General features: G+C 47.5%; 1 protein-coding gene and 1 pseudogene across 1 annotated transcript; both read right to left on the reverse strand.

Moving 5' to 3' along the window:
• Window positions 1-2,665: 2,665 nt before the first annotated feature.
• LOC136468049 (protein EMBRYO SAC DEVELOPMENT ARREST 30-like) lies at window positions 2,666-11,599 on the reverse strand (annotated as a pseudogene).
• A 133-nt stretch (window positions 11,600-11,732) lies between these two features.
• LOC136468048 (pentatricopeptide repeat-containing protein At5g14770, mitochondrial-like) lies at window positions 11,733-14,696 on the reverse strand. The gene has a single exon (XM_066466905.1). The coding sequence runs from the start codon at window positions 14,588-14,590 to the stop codon at window positions 11,741-11,743; it is 2,850 nt and encodes a 949-aa protein (XP_066323002.1). The 5' UTR covers window positions 14,591-14,696; the 3' UTR covers window positions 11,733-11,740.
• Window positions 14,697-15,413: the final 717 nt, after the last annotated feature.

A 15,413-nucleotide genomic window follows, 5' to 3' on the forward strand; every position in this document is an offset into this window, starting at 1 on the left:
GTCTGTAATAACTATGTAAGATTAAGACATTTGGAGCTGGCTGCACTCTTTTTTCCTGCCTAGGGTTTCTCACAAGGGTGAGTTTTACCTAGGTAGGTTTTTAATGAGGTAGCATTGCACAAAACAGCTCTTTTTGATATTTGAATGGATTGAGATGTTTATTTGGAGGTGTTTTAGATTTAACGGGCTATGGGCTGGCACGGCCTGTTATTTTTGCCGTGCCTCACGGGCCAGCACGGCACGAAAAATAGCCCACAGGCCCGTGCCTGGGCCGAAGGCCAGGCCCACAGGCCGATGAGGCACGGCCCGCAGGGCACGGCGTGCCTCCTTGGCCCGATAGCCATCGTGCCGTGCCGGGCCGGGCCGGCCCGATGCCCAGGACTAGATGTGCCACAGATCCCGCCATTGTTCCCTATCCTAAGCACGCTAGAACATGACGTCGTCTACCTTGTCACTCCGGGTGATGTGGAACGAGTGGAAGGCTACCGGTTTAGGGGAGTGAAGTTCCTGCTTTCTGTTGACACGCGCAAAGCTAGCCAGGCTCATCTCTGCCACCCAGCAAAAACACCCAAGAGCATTGCTGAGATGGCGCTACCTCCTTGCCGCCAGTGTTTCCCTCTCCCAATGGGGCTCAAAGTATCACCAAGTACGTACATGCAACCTATCGTTATTTTGTGAGAACACCCTTGAAGTAGGTAGAGAGCTGTTTATTTATATTTTGACAAATATCTGTTTCTGCTAGGGAGCGGTGGAAGCAATTGGGATGGGGGCAAGCGGAAAAAGGATGAAATTTGAATGACCTCCGCAAGAAGTTGAAGCCTTTGGATGATCTATCTATTCCTTGATGTCATATGCAATTAGCATCATTACATGGTCTTTCTTAGCAGTATGGTTGAACGTGTTCTGTTTTTAATAACTATATGACCTGGTCAATATTATCGCTACCTATATTGGATATTAGTAGCTGTGTTGAATGGCTAGTGGTATGTAATATGTACCGGTTTGTTGTGTGGCACTTTGGATTCTTGTGCTTGTGGGGATTATCTATGAATCATGTACCAACACCGGTGGCCCTTTTTTATATCATCCTGTTTCCTGTTTTTGGGGTGTTTAGTTTTCCCAAACTCCTGAATTTGACACTATGCAAAAAGAAGATTATCCGTCACATCAAATTTGCGGTATATGCATGAAGGACTAAATGTAGACGAAATCAAAAACTAATTGTACAGTTTGATTGTACTTTGCGAGACGAACGTTTTGAGCCTAATTAGTCAATGGTCGGACAATTATTACCAAATACAAACGAAATGCTACAGTGTGCTACGGTAACTTCGACGGCGTCTATTCCGGCCAACTAAACAAGGGCTTTATTATTTTTATTACTGCTCATTCATCCTCCCGAAGTTTGATGCATATTCTGTTTTTTGTGTTATCCTTCCGTTCTATTTTGCTCATATATTGATTAAAGGTGATCCTGTATGTTTATTTATAATCTAATGGTAGATTGATTATGAATGTAAATAGTACTTCCTCAGTACCACAAAGAATGTCATTCTCATGTGAAGTCAAATATTTTCAACTTTGAGCAAATATATATATATAAGAAAATATTGATATAGTGCAGATTGGTATTATTGGCATAACAAACTTATTTGGAGATATATAAATGTAGCTAATATTTTCTATAAATCTTGTAAAATTTAAGAAAATTTTATCAATATGAACTTAAGAGCGACATTCTTTTTAGGACAGAGGGAGTAGGTTGTCACGTCTCTATATATCTGGCCACACCATCCCTATGCTGTGGAAGTGTCAGCAGAGTTACAATTGTATGATCTGGAACTGGAATTCCGGAATCTTCGGGTTGTCTATTGACAACTCGGGTACCCTACCCTACATCCATAGTGGATGTCCATGCCTCTAGCCCTCTACACTTTTGAATGGTTGTATGCTGGTCGGGGCTGTCAGATGAAGCTCCAACAACAGCTGACGTTATCTGTGGCCTAGCCTCTTCGCCAGTGATTTCAGTGCGTAGCATTATTTGTGGCCTAACCTCTTCGCCAGTGATATCGTGCGTACCCACAGTGAGTTCTTTGCAGAAATGAAATATAACGTTTTGCGTTTCCTTGTACAGTTGCAACGTATGATTCACTACTGAGCAGCGCACAAAGCAGATGGAAAAACCCAATCTAAAGCAAGCTCTCTCACAAAAGTCGAAAGCAAGCCATATGTGTACACCGGGGCGTAATGTCTTTGAGGATCTGAGCAGTGGCAAGGACGTTGAGAAGAACACCGAAGGAAATCAATTGAACACCGAAGGAAATCAGCCAGTAGGAAATTATAAAACTCGGCTGAGTGTAAATGAGATTTGCTCATCCAAACACATCATGGAAAATTATTGGGCAATTCAAATTCACGGAATTGTTTTTATGACAACACCGTCATTCATAGATCGTCACCGACTACAGCAGCTTGCGGAACTTGGAGAAGGTTTCACCTCAGAATCATCTTTTGACAAAGTTTACTTGAAATTTTTTAGCAGACTTCATGTGGAACACAAACTTTTCGTGTCACCAAAATAGATATACACAATTTTCTGATCCATAGCACAAGTCATGCAGAAGCACCAACTCCTTAAGCACGCTCTTCGGCGATCAACAAACTCACAACAATTGCGTGGGACAAAACGGCAATGCCTGTCCTTTATTTTACAGGTGCACATCTGTCTGCCATAAGCCAATCTCATTACCTCATACATGCTAGATATCAAACTCACCCAAAAAATAAGGCATTCCCAGTTAAGACATTTGTACAGAAACAATTTCTTTGGCCTGTGCCCACAAAAATGTAAACAAAAAGATGAGTAAGACGTGAAGGAAGAAGAGAACAAAGTGGATAGTTTCGTATTCAAGCCTGGTTGTATACAGAGTACGATCTAGGCAAGCTCCCACGCAGCCACGCTGGATGACCTTGTCATCCTGGGGCTACTCCAGATGCTGATGTGCTGCTGGAATGCAAGACGATTCCTGCTGGTCCAGGAAGTTCTGAGTGTATGCTTTTCTTTTCTTTTCTCGAACAGCGTAGGAGAACTGCGCGTCATTTCATTAAGGTAGAAGAGTGTATGCTTTTCTTGCTTTAGGAGCCTGGGGCTGGTAGCAGTTAAAGGTGCGCCATAAATCCATGCTCCAATCTCTCTAATCATCCAGATCCATCTCTTCGTCTTGCTCCGAAGATTTATTCGAGTCACTTCTGTCAGATTCCTGCATGTCTGAGCTAGAGCCATCTTCAGGCAACTCATCCTCATAGTCCTCATTTTGAGGTTCATTACCTGGCAGACACCGTTGCAAGGCTGCGTGCCATCCAATCAGGACACTCTTCCTCACCTCCAAATAGGAATCTGCCATTGCTGTCTTTCACCGGTTGAACAGCAGGTGACTTAGGTGTTCTGCAAGAACACTCTGGCAAAGGGTGGGCGAGAAATGATACAGGTCTTGACAACATAGCTGATGACACAACGCCTTCCACACTTGCACTCCTGTTGAGGTGTTCACGTGCAGCAATTGTCCAATTCCGCGGTGGATGATACCGATGATCATTAACATCTTCAAACAGCACAGCAATAATCTTTCTGTTGATTGAAAAGGAAAGGAAATTATCATCATGCAAAACTACATAGCAAGTGGATAGCTGTCAAAAGGTTATTATACTTGACCCACAATATACTACTGGACAATCCAGTAACTTTGATGATCTTACAATTAGCATAGCTATTGTGTTTGTTCCAAGTTTAACAGTTATCCACTTGCACCCCGAAGGCTACTTTACTACCACTAATGTCAGTTACAATTTTTTCCTTTGCAATTTAGCAAATATAAAATGCATTTTAATGGCTGAAGATAAGAAAAACTGTTCTAAGCTGTACAAAAAAGTATGCAACCATAAAAATATAATAGCTCTGTACCTGTCAGGCCTGTAGGTTATACCGGAAGGTGTTTGGTATAACCGGTGCCCCATGACCAAACTTGAGTAGTCTGGCCAACCACTCCCGTCATTGTGAAACCCGGGGAAGAAGGCATCAGCTTCAACAGAAACAAAATAATCAAGTGCATCCCAGAGCAACCGGTGTGCTTGCCTCCTGAACTCAATCAGTGAAGCATCCGGTTCTGTGTCATTTTCACCAATCCAACCATACCAGCCTTCCTTCTCATGCACATAGAATGGCCTTGCAGGAGGTGGAGGCAGCGGTCTTGGACGAGGCCCTGCTCTCTTCCATTCTTCAATGAGTTGTTTTTCACTTTTGGGAGGTGGAGGCTGTGGCAAATCTGGGGTTAGAGGATCTTCTGGCCCAACTAAATCAAACAGCTCCCTGTATAATGAAGTGCGATCAACTAGGTTAGCAAACATAGCTCGTAGAGGAATAAGCATTCTTTGTCCACCAAAAGTCTCGGAACCAGCCAAGAATATTATTGTAGTTGGTGGGTAACCTAATGCTTGAAGTAGAAGTCCAACCTGGAAACACAGGATTGTTTACATCACAGCATTAGCAATCAAAATGAATCAGTAAGCTGGTATGGTAAATCAGGCATAGTATTAAATTATATCATGCAGCTCAATGTGTGCCACGGGACCAAGGAATAGAAAGAAGAGACGAAGTCTTTCTAGTTAACTTTTCTTTCTTTAAACTTCTTTTCCTTGAGCTTGATTTTCATAATGATTGGATTAGCAAAGAATGATGCTTAAAAGCAAAACATGAAATTTATATTCCGAAGGTAAAGGTCCACATGGTAAAGGAAAATTGTCATCTAGTTTTCTTTTGTTTGGTTGCTTATATTTTGTCAGCCTCAGATTTCTTCTATGTGAATTCTCTTGGCGCAGAGCGTAACATAACACCAGCTTACCTGGTATTAATAAACATGAAAAAGTTGCATCCAGATTTAGTGAGCAAACATACAAGACTGTTATAATCAAGCTTACCTCTTCTGGCATGAGTGGACACAAACCAGCCATCTTCCTGGACACCGAATCAACTGTTAGCTGCTCCTTTACTGTTCCTCGTTTAATCATCCGATTCCTTCTATACTGAATAAGCTCTGTATGAATATCCTAGAGATGATAGAATTAACCAATCAAACGAAAGTCGTATTGGAACACAATAATTGTAAGCATACAAACCCGGAACAGTCCAGCGCAACCATGAAAAGCTAGAGTATCTCTAAGCAGTCCTGGGTGATAGGCCACATAAGGACAGCCAGATGCTCGCAACCTATACAAATCATTCTGGAGTTATGACTTATGAGAGCAGAAAGCCACACTATAGGAAAAAATAATCAATAATGAGTAAAGAAACCCTTCAGCTCCTATAACTAGCATACCCTGAAAGGGTAAGATTTCAACTTTACATAGTTTAAAACAACATCCTCAATCCAGAAAAAGCAACCCAAAACTTTCCAGTACATACAAGGAAACATTACAAATAACATTACAAATGATTAAAGTGCTATCTTTCTTCTTAGTGTGTACATGTTGTGGGCGCTAGGCGTATCGGGTAGGAAATTCAGAGAGAGAGAGAGAGAGGCTGGTGAGCAAGAGGTGGTGCGGCGGCGAGGCAGCGACACCGTGCTCGGCGTCGCCCACGAACGGGGAGCGGGAGAGATTGAACTCAATCTCCAGCTAGCCTCTCATTAACCAACGTGTTTAAGCTTTATAGCCTGAAGCCTAACAACCCGAGACTACGCCTAACAAACTGAGCTAACAAACTGACTAACCAAAGATCCTAAAGAATAGGAACGTCACCGCCGTGGGTGCGGTGACCACGCACATCCCGCGCGTCTCGCGCATGCTACTCCTTAGCCACTGCTATGCTTCGTCCGTAGGTAATCGTTGCCGTACATAACACTTCTCCCCCCATCGACAAACAGCTCGTCCTCGAGCTGAAAGCAAGGGTGCGCCACGCGGAATGTCTCGACGGGCTCCCATGGTGTGTCGGCCTCGGACATACCAGCCCGCGGGGCTAGCACTTGAAACGGCGAAGGTGCTCGGAACGGCTGCAGAACGCCCACTAGGACGTCATCGTTGATGCGGGCACCTGCAAGGGGCTGGAGGTGGTAGGCCACTGCGTCCATGCATGTGAAGTTGTGGTCTTGCCTTGCATACCCAGGACCCAGCTGACCACGGGAGCTTGCCACCCAGTACCGGACGGAGCGATAGAACAGGAGAGGCCATACCCAGGCACCCTGAGAGAACTGTAGCTCACGGTGGTGCGCGTCGTAGTGGTGCGAGACGTAGGCCTGGTCATGGAGAAGACGCGCACACACCACCGCGAGGGGTTTGTCCCGGCCGTGGTCGGTGTTGAGGGCCTTGTGGATGGCACAGGTGTAGGGGGGCCCGCCAGCTCTTGGCGCAGCTCGGCGGACCACGGAAAGGGGGACCTCGAGAGAGCGACCGCTAACAGCTCGTGGCTGCCATGGCGGAACAAACCATCCGCCGCCGTGTTGAGGTGGCCGGCCCGGAATTGCACCCGTTGTGCCGGAGTCGGATTTGTCGGGGAAACGAGATGGAAGCTTGATCAACTGAAAAAGGCCGCCACTGTGGAGGGCCTCCGTCTAGTTCCGCTCGCTCGTAGCACAGGAGCGGATGAACGCACGGACGAGCCGCTTGTCGACGTCAACGAAGAAATCTGAGCGGAGGCTCTGCAGTGTCATCTGTGTCGTCTGTGGGCCGTCGTGACCGGTCGTGTGGGTGAGCTACAGGATCGTGGCCGACGTCGCTGAAGAGGCAGGGACCAACACAAGGGCGTCGCGGAGGAAGAGGCCATCAACGACGCACGGCGGCTCACCACTGGCAGTGACGAACAGGTCGCGGAGGGTCCGGAGGTTGGCGATGTCCTGACTGTCACGACGGAGGTCCCCGAAGAGGTTGAAGGAGGGCGTCGAAGGTGCGCTACGGCGCGAGCCATCTGCTGCGTTGCGAGACCGCGCACCCGCAACCGTGGTGGGGCGATCAAGTCGTGCTGGTGCGGCGTCGCGCCCTGCGTTGAGACGGCCAGTCGATGGAATGCCGGGGTGCGGCGAGCCCAAGCCCCGCCATAGGACACGGCGGCCCTCCCGCCAAAAGGCTATGCAAGAGTCGTCGAAGTCCCATAGAATCGGCCCCAGCGTGCGGAGGAAAGTGGCGCCGAGGACCATGTCGTAGCAGTCGAGCGGAACGGAGTAACAGTCGATGGAGAACAGCTCCGCTCCGAGGCGGATGGCGACGCCATGCGCGAAGCCCTGGCAGGCCACTCGGCCGCCATTGGCCACAGTGACATGGGCGCCTGCACTGGAGTGGAATGCGAGGCCAGCCTGCTGAGCGATAACAGGATGGATGAAGTTGTGCGACGAGCCGGCGTCGAGCAGCGCGACAAACTGCTGGGTGGTGATGGAGAAGTGCAGCCGCATAGTCTCCTCCGTGCGGATCGCGGCCATGGCCTGGAGGGAGAGCACCGAGGTGTTCACGACCAGCTTGAGCTCCTCTGTGTCGGCCGTCCTGGCGTCATCTGGATCAGTGACCTCGAGATAGAAGAGGTGTTGGCACTTGTGGTCAGGGGAATACTGCTCGTCACAGCTATAGCACAGGCCCTGGCGGCGGCGTTCCGCGAGCTCCGCAGAGGACAGACAGCGGAACGGGCGCGGTGGTGGTGGCAATGCCGGCGAGATCGCCATGGGCGGCTGCGCCGAGCTGGGAGGCGTGACGGTTGGTGGCAGAGAACGAACCGCCGGCTTGTTGGTGCGAACACCTTGCTCTGATGGTGGTCGCACAGCCTGGCCGTGTCGCTCCAGGCCGCGCGCCAAGCTCATGGCGCGCTGAGGATCCTCTAGTTCGGGTAGCTCGACGTCGACGCGGACATGATCAGAGAGCCCGCTGGTGGGAAGGTGCGCTTGCTGGTGTGGCGAGTGCTGGCTAGCAGACGCCAGCCGAGCCGGAACGACCTCCTGGACCTCATGGACGGTGGCGTGACATGGCCGGCGCTCCAACTCGTCCGGGCGATGGGGACTGAAGGCCGGCGCGAAGCGCTGAAGGCACAACGCCTTGAAGATGTCCCAGGTGAAGGCGCCCACATCCCCGGCATCCTGGTCCACCCGGTAGTACCACTGCTGGGCGACCCCCGTCAGATGGAAGGAAGCCAGCCAGACCCTGTCGCGGTCCATGGTCCGCTGCAGGTGGAAAAATTGGTCGCACCGGTTCAGCCAGCCTGAGGGATCTTCGGCGCCGTCAAATGTGGGGAAGGAGAGCTTGAGGATCCCTGGGACCGGTGGTGCTTGGCAAAGCGCCGGCGGTGGCGTCCGGTTCTCCACTTGGGCGAGCCAAGTAGCCAGATCGGCCATCTGGCGCTGGAGGTCGTAGACAGCGATCATGAGATTGTCGATCGCAGCCACTGGGATTGTCGTGGCGGGGAACATGTCCGGCGCAGATCGCGCAGGTGCGCCAGGCGGCGTGGAGATGGGCACGGCGGCGATGGTGGTTGACGCGGCTGCGGCAGAAACGGAAGTAGGCTCGAGTCCTGGCATATCCGATACCAGATGTTGTGGGCGCTAGGCGTATCGGGTAGGAAATTCAGAGAGAGAGAGAGAGAGGCTGGTGAGCGAGAGGTGGTGCGGCGGCGAGGCAGCGACACCGTGCTCGGCGTCGCCCACGAACGGGGAGCGGGAGAGATTGAACTCAATCTCCAGCTAGCCTCTCATTAACCAACGTGTTTAGGCTTTATAGCCTGAAGCCTAACAACCTGAGACTACGCCTAACAAACTGAGCTAACAAACTGACTAACCAAAGATCCTAAAGAATAGGAACGTCGCCGCCGTGGGTGCAGTGACCACGCACATCCCGCGCGTCTCGCGCATGCTACTCCTTAGCCACTGCTATGCTTCGTCCGTAGGTAATCGTTGCCGTACATAACAGTACAAGGGAAGTCAACTTGAATTATGGATTAAGGCTTTGTTCTGGCTTTTCTAGATACATAGCTTTCACGCTATGAATCTAGACATAATAGATATTTAGGTGCATAACAGAAACCAGTGTATCTAGAAAAGCTAGAACGACTTAAAATTTGAAATGGAGGGAGTACTAGTTTCTTTGCATAAATTGATGAAGCATACGGCATGGAGCATAATTGATAAATCTACAATTGATTAATGAACAAAAAAGAAAGGGTAAGTGGATCAATGGCAAAGGTGGGAAGCCTCACCTTCCTACTATTTGGCTCCCAAGAGCCTGAATTTGAGGGCGCAACCTTAGAGCATAGAAGGCTACTCTGCATCTAAGCTTCTGAAATTCCTCCAAGCTTGCAGGGAGAATTGACTGCAGAAAACCGTATGGAAAGGCTCTAACTTCACACTGACCAAAGAATGAAAAAACAAAACAGAGTAAGCATGGGCATGGAGGATACCTGAAGACAATTACCTCCATTAACAATTATCCCATGAACTTTTGATTTTATAAGTCTGGGTAATACTTCTTTGATGTAGTATTCTGGAGTAGCAGAATTCCTAGGAGATACTGTGGGAAATTTTATCTTTTTCCTAGCCTCTCTGAGATCTTTTGGCAAGCCATGCACAATAACCACATCACTGGAAAGTGCATGTATGAAATGATCTTCATCGTATAGATAAGAAAAGCTTTTGAACTTCGGACTGCAAAGTTGGAACAGAGGAAAGGCTATATTTTAGAGGTCGAGCAGAAAAAAAAAAGGATAAGGAATAGACAACCACCATAATGAATTTCAGAATGAGGAAGGGCACAGCAACCTGATGCCTTTTGCACGAGTTGTTGCTTGTATCTCAGGAATAACAAGAGTGGCATTTAATAGCCTGGCAACGGCAATAAGATCACAGATCTAATAAAGGAAACAATGTCATGATCCTATTACAATGATATAACAAGTACAAGGATCCTTTACACATTACACAAGAAAACTTACTGAAGACTGTATCTTCTCAAAGCCACCATATATCTTTGCATAAATAAAACCATTATGCTTACTGGGAGCTGCAGTAAGGTAACCAGACAGATTTATCAAGGTTTAGTTATATTATTATCGTAAAATGGTTTGATGCTGAGTATACAAATCATAGCATTTCAGGTAATCTAACACTTTACAAATGGGATAAGCATGTAGTAATTATATAGTGAAGTGTCGCAATAGATTTATCCACATTATTGTGCAGAAATCACATCAAGAAACATTCTAAGGTCAACAACCTAACACTAATGGTTCCAATGTTGGGAAAATATAGAATATTTAATTATCATTCTGAATGAATCTCAACATAAGACAAAATGTGGAAACTAATGAAGAATGCTAGCATATTCAGTGTCTGGAAAATATAAGTTATACAATGCCAAGTAAGAGAACTAATGAAGAATGCTAGCATATTCAGTGTCTGGAAAATATAAGTTATACAATGCCAAGAGTGCACCTGGGTGCGTTTGTGCCCATTTTAGTCTGAGCGCTGATATTTATACATGTCAAAAACATGTCGGAAAAAAATCAAAGACCGATGGCATGATAGAATATGCAAACTTGAAGAAAAATGATCATCGTGCATACCAAAACAATGCATATCACTACTATATGCATGTATCTTTTGAGACATTTCTTATACACAAATGGTTTGTTCAAAAAGAAATACAAATGCACCTACATTTTTTTAACTCAGTGTCTAAAGTAACCAAACGACTAGTTGAACAAAAGATGTCACAATGAAAATACTAATAAAGTAGGTGCAAGTTTAAGATCAATTTACCAGCATATGATTTGCTAGGTTTCGCAAAAGGATGCAAATGATCAAGTGGGACCAATGGACCCCACAGTCTCCGTGGTCGAGGCCTCTGCCAAAAAACCAAGAAGCATAGAAAAAGATGTTAGACATAATCGATGATTGCAGTGAAAATAGGTGTCCAACATAACCTCAGTAAACACAAATTCCTTCATCATACAACTAAGGAAATTTGAGAATTGATACTGATACTGTGACATGGTCAGGGCATGTGAATTACCGGTCCAAATGGAAGGGCATCGTCCATGTGCATGTTGTACTTTGTAATGCCCCCAGCTGAATAATTAGCAAGAAAAAGGTGCACCAGCAGCGATAGCATCGACAGCACGATGCCAATGGCTGTGGCCAACTTAAACTTGCTTTTGAGCAGCATTTTATTTCATTAGTCTAACCTCCAAATCCTGGTGAAAAGGTAACTGTAAGACATCTCCACGGAGTTATATCAGGGGCCAGCAAATCACAAGTGAAAAAAGGGCACAGTTGCACACATTTTATTTAGCAAAGAAAAGAGCTAGTACAATAAGGCTATATGCTAAACCAACACCCAATTTTATCCAGAACCTATGGGTGTGCAAAATAATAACCACTACAAAGTAGCAGCAAAGGGCTAACCAGAAAGAAAAAGAAAAAAACATAGCAGCAAGACCTACCTCAACCAACCCAATGAGGCAAGCACGGATAAAAATTAGGTGCAGGATGTTTCTAAGTTTTGACCATCCATTCAAAAGGATATCATAAGTTGAGGAAGTATGTAAAACTCCTCTCCTTTCATCTCACTGAACAACTCTTTATGCATGATGGCATATCTGGCCTAGCTGGAAGACACTCCAACGGTTAGAACCCCTTCTTGCAACTGTAAAGTTTCTGGAAGAATCATCTCATTCGACCATCCTATAGGCAGATAATATATTGACACTTCATTTTTTCCCCTAAACCTTGAAAAGGGTCTTAAGTAAACGTCGAGCTTCCCCAGTCATGCCCGGCCTTGAAAATGCTCTGGACATAGAACTGATAGTGCCTTTAGATGGTTTAAATCCTAGCTCTTTCATATCTTTGAGAAGTATTCTTACCTCAGTTCCATTTCTAAGCTTTGACCATCCATTCAAAAGGATATCATAAGTTGATGACGTAAGTAAAACTCCTCTCCTTTTCATCTCACTGAACAACTCTTTAGATTGATTCATCATTCCAGCTTTAGCAAAGTCACTCATGAGTGAATTATACGTGCTTGCTTTGGGAATAAAGCCTTTACTCACCATCTCACAATACAGCCTCAGTGCTTCAACTTTGTTGCTTTTCTTTGCATATCCTGTCACCAGTATATCATAGGTGAGATTATTGGGCTCAAGGCCCATCTTCTTCATCTCACTGAGAACAGTATCCGCTTCTCCAATTCTTCCAGCGGACTCAAGGCCACCCAGAAGTGTGTTGAATGTAGCTATATTAGGAGAGAGGCTTTGATGAAGCATCTGAGCATACATTGCAAATGCATTATCTAGATGGCTGCTCTTACAATGGCCAAGAATGAGAGCATTGAATGTGATAGTGTCTGGTGCAATTCCTCTCCCCAACATTTCATCCAAAACAACTGTAGCTTTCATTGTCATTCCGTGGCAACACAAAACATGCACGAGTGTATTGTAGACAGTGATGTCAGCATGAAGACCAGCACTCATCATCAATTCATGAATTTCCAAAATCACATCCGGCTTCCTGCCTCCAGAACATGCTTGCAGCACCCTTTGATGAGTCAGAGAGGTTGGAGTGAATCCAGCAGAAGCTATCTCATTTAGCAAAATTTTTGCCTTGGCCACAACCCCGGCCTCAAGAAGGCCCACAACAAGTGTAGTATATGTGATGAGATTAGGCTTTATTGAATTCCACTTCATTTCCTTCAGTAGCTTTAGAGCTTTGGAGGTCTTCCCTTCCCTGCACCGTGCAGCAATCATAGTGTTATATGTTGCTTGATCAGGTTCTAAGCCTGTATTTCTCATCTCTTTCAAAAAGGATTTTGCTTCACTGAACTTGCCTAGCGTGCAAAGGCAATTGATAAACACATTATAGACAGCAGCATCAGGTGACAGGTTTTTCTCCATCAACTCCTGACCAACCTTAAAAGCAGCTGGCATGTTTCCTGTTTTAAAAAGCCCATCCATTAAGGTGGTATAGTTGACATGGTCTAGCAACAGACCACGTTCACCCATATCTTTAAATAATGCTTCAGCTCCCTCTATATTCCCATTCTTTCTCAAACCATTCACCAGTGAGTCAATGACAAAGTTGTTTGCCTCAACACCCTCATGCAACATATCACGGTACACATCAAGAGCTGCTTCTTGCCCCTGGAACTTGAAGAAGCCATCGATAAGTGTTCCATACGTCACAACATTAGGAGCAATGCCACTGTCCTTCATCTTCCTCATATAATCAGCTGCTTTGCCGAGACATCCCCTTTTAACAAGACCATTGATGATCGATGAGAATGTGACAACATTCGGGCGAAGAGATTTCTCCTCCATTTGCAACAACACCTGCTCTGCGCCATCGATATTGCCAGCTCTGCAGTGTGCATCGACCAGTACAGTGTAAGTTACACAGTTGGGAGTAATATTATCCGACTGAGCATGCCAAAGCACATCCTTAGCTTCCTCAATCTTCCCTTCCTTACCTAAACGGTCCATCAGAGCTGTATACATGACCAGATCCATGACCACGCCCCTTGAAACCATCTCTCCCAATAGACCAAGTGACTCATTGCCCCTCCGCGCTTTCGCTAATGAATCAATAAGCGTACAATAGGTCACATGGTTCGGCGCAACTCCGATCTTGTCCATCTCCCTGAAAAGCGCATATGCCTCTGAGAACCGGCCATCCCTGCAGAGGCCATCGACAAGAGCACTGAGCGTGACCACATCAGGCAGCACACCCGACCTGACCATCCCCTCGTACAAACTGAACGCCTCCTCAATCCCCTTCCTCTTACAATACTCCCCAATGAGCGCCGTGTACGTCACCACATTCGGCTCCACCCCATCGGCCTTCATCCTCTCCACTACCTCCAGTGCAGCATCAGCATCGCCGGAGTGGCAGAACCCAGCAACCAGGGTATTATACCCCACCACGTCAAGTGTCACCCCTTGTGTTCTCATCCTCTCCACCACCGCCAATGCTGCGGCCATGTCCTGGACTTTATAGTACCCGTCAATGAGAGCATTCCATCCCACCACATCCAAGCCATCAATTCCTCGGCCTCGGACCAACATCTCCGCCAATGCCTCCGCCTCGCTGACCAGGCCGGTCCTGCAGAGCCCCACGAGCGCCGTGCTCACGGTGACCGCGTCCCAGGGCACGCCGCGCTTGCACATCTCGGAGAGCACGGCCGGCGCGAGCCTCCCGTGGCCCTGCTCGGAGAGGCCAGCGAGGAAGATGTTGTAGCTGACGGTGTCAGCCGCGACCTGCGCCTGGGGCCCCGAGGAGGAACGGAGCAGGCTCAGCGCGGGGCGGAGCGAGGGGAGGCTGCAGTAGGAGAGGATGATGGAGTTGAGGGTGAGGGTATCACCTGGGACGGGGCGGAAGCGGACGGCGGCGGCGGCGAGGCCCGAGGAGGCGAGGGCGGGGATGAGGCGACGGAGGAGGCGGGCGGGAGGCGAGGCGGGGAGTGAGGAGACGACGTGGGAGGCGACGGAGAGGCGGCCGGCCCGGAGGAAGGCGAGCGCGAGGGAGCAGAGGAAGGAGGCCTGGAGGGCCGGGGTTAAGGCCTGAGGCGGAGAGGCCGCCATGGTGGTGGTGGTCGGCGACGAGGGGAATGGAGTGGAGGAGCGGGGAGGCGGGCGAGGTGCGGAGGAAGACGAGGACAAAGCCCGTTGGGCCTGGGGTGGGAGAAGCTGGTGGGCTTTGTGGATGACCGCTATGATGTGGGGAAGACTTTTGGCCCAGAGAGTTGTGCCAGAGTCACTGTCTGCAAAGGGTACTTGATGATGCGGTAAAAGTTCAGCTTTCCAGCTTGTGATCCCTTCAAATCCTTCGTGCACACCATTGAAGCTAGCCTAGGTGTAACTTCCGAAACTATCGATTGATTATGCTGTTGATTTCAATCCCTTTTCATCCCAGGAGCGTCAAGTCTATGTTGCTGCTTTGTGTGATTTCAATCCCATTTCATCCGGATGAGTGTACTAGCACTCTTGTGAAGTAATAATAATAATAATAAAAAAAAATTGGAACTTTAAAGCCCCTGCCAGTTTTACACAAGGCAATGGGGTGCTTTAACATAGCCTGATATGGTGTACAACGGTGTTGTCATAAAAACAATTCCATGAATTTGAATTGCCCAATAATTTCCTACAGACTGATTTCCTCAGTGATTAACCGTCGGTGTTCTTCTCAACGTCCTTGTCACTGCTCAGGTCCCCAAGGATTTTACGCCCTGCTGTACACGTAGCTTGCTTCCGACTTTTGTGGAGAGAGAGAGAGAGAGAGAGAGAGAGAGCTGGATTTTCCATCTGCTTCATGCGCTACTCAATAGTGAATCATACCTTGCAACTGTACAAGGAAACGCAAAACGATATATTTCATTTCTGCAAAGAACAAATAGCTGGAACAATT

Source organism: Miscanthus floridulus, chromosome 7, assembly GCF_019320115.1.
Source record: "Miscanthus floridulus cultivar M001 chromosome 7, ASM1932011v1, whole genome shotgun sequence".
NCBI classification, from domain to species: Eukaryota; Viridiplantae; Streptophyta; class Magnoliopsida; order Poales; family Poaceae; genus Miscanthus; species Miscanthus floridulus.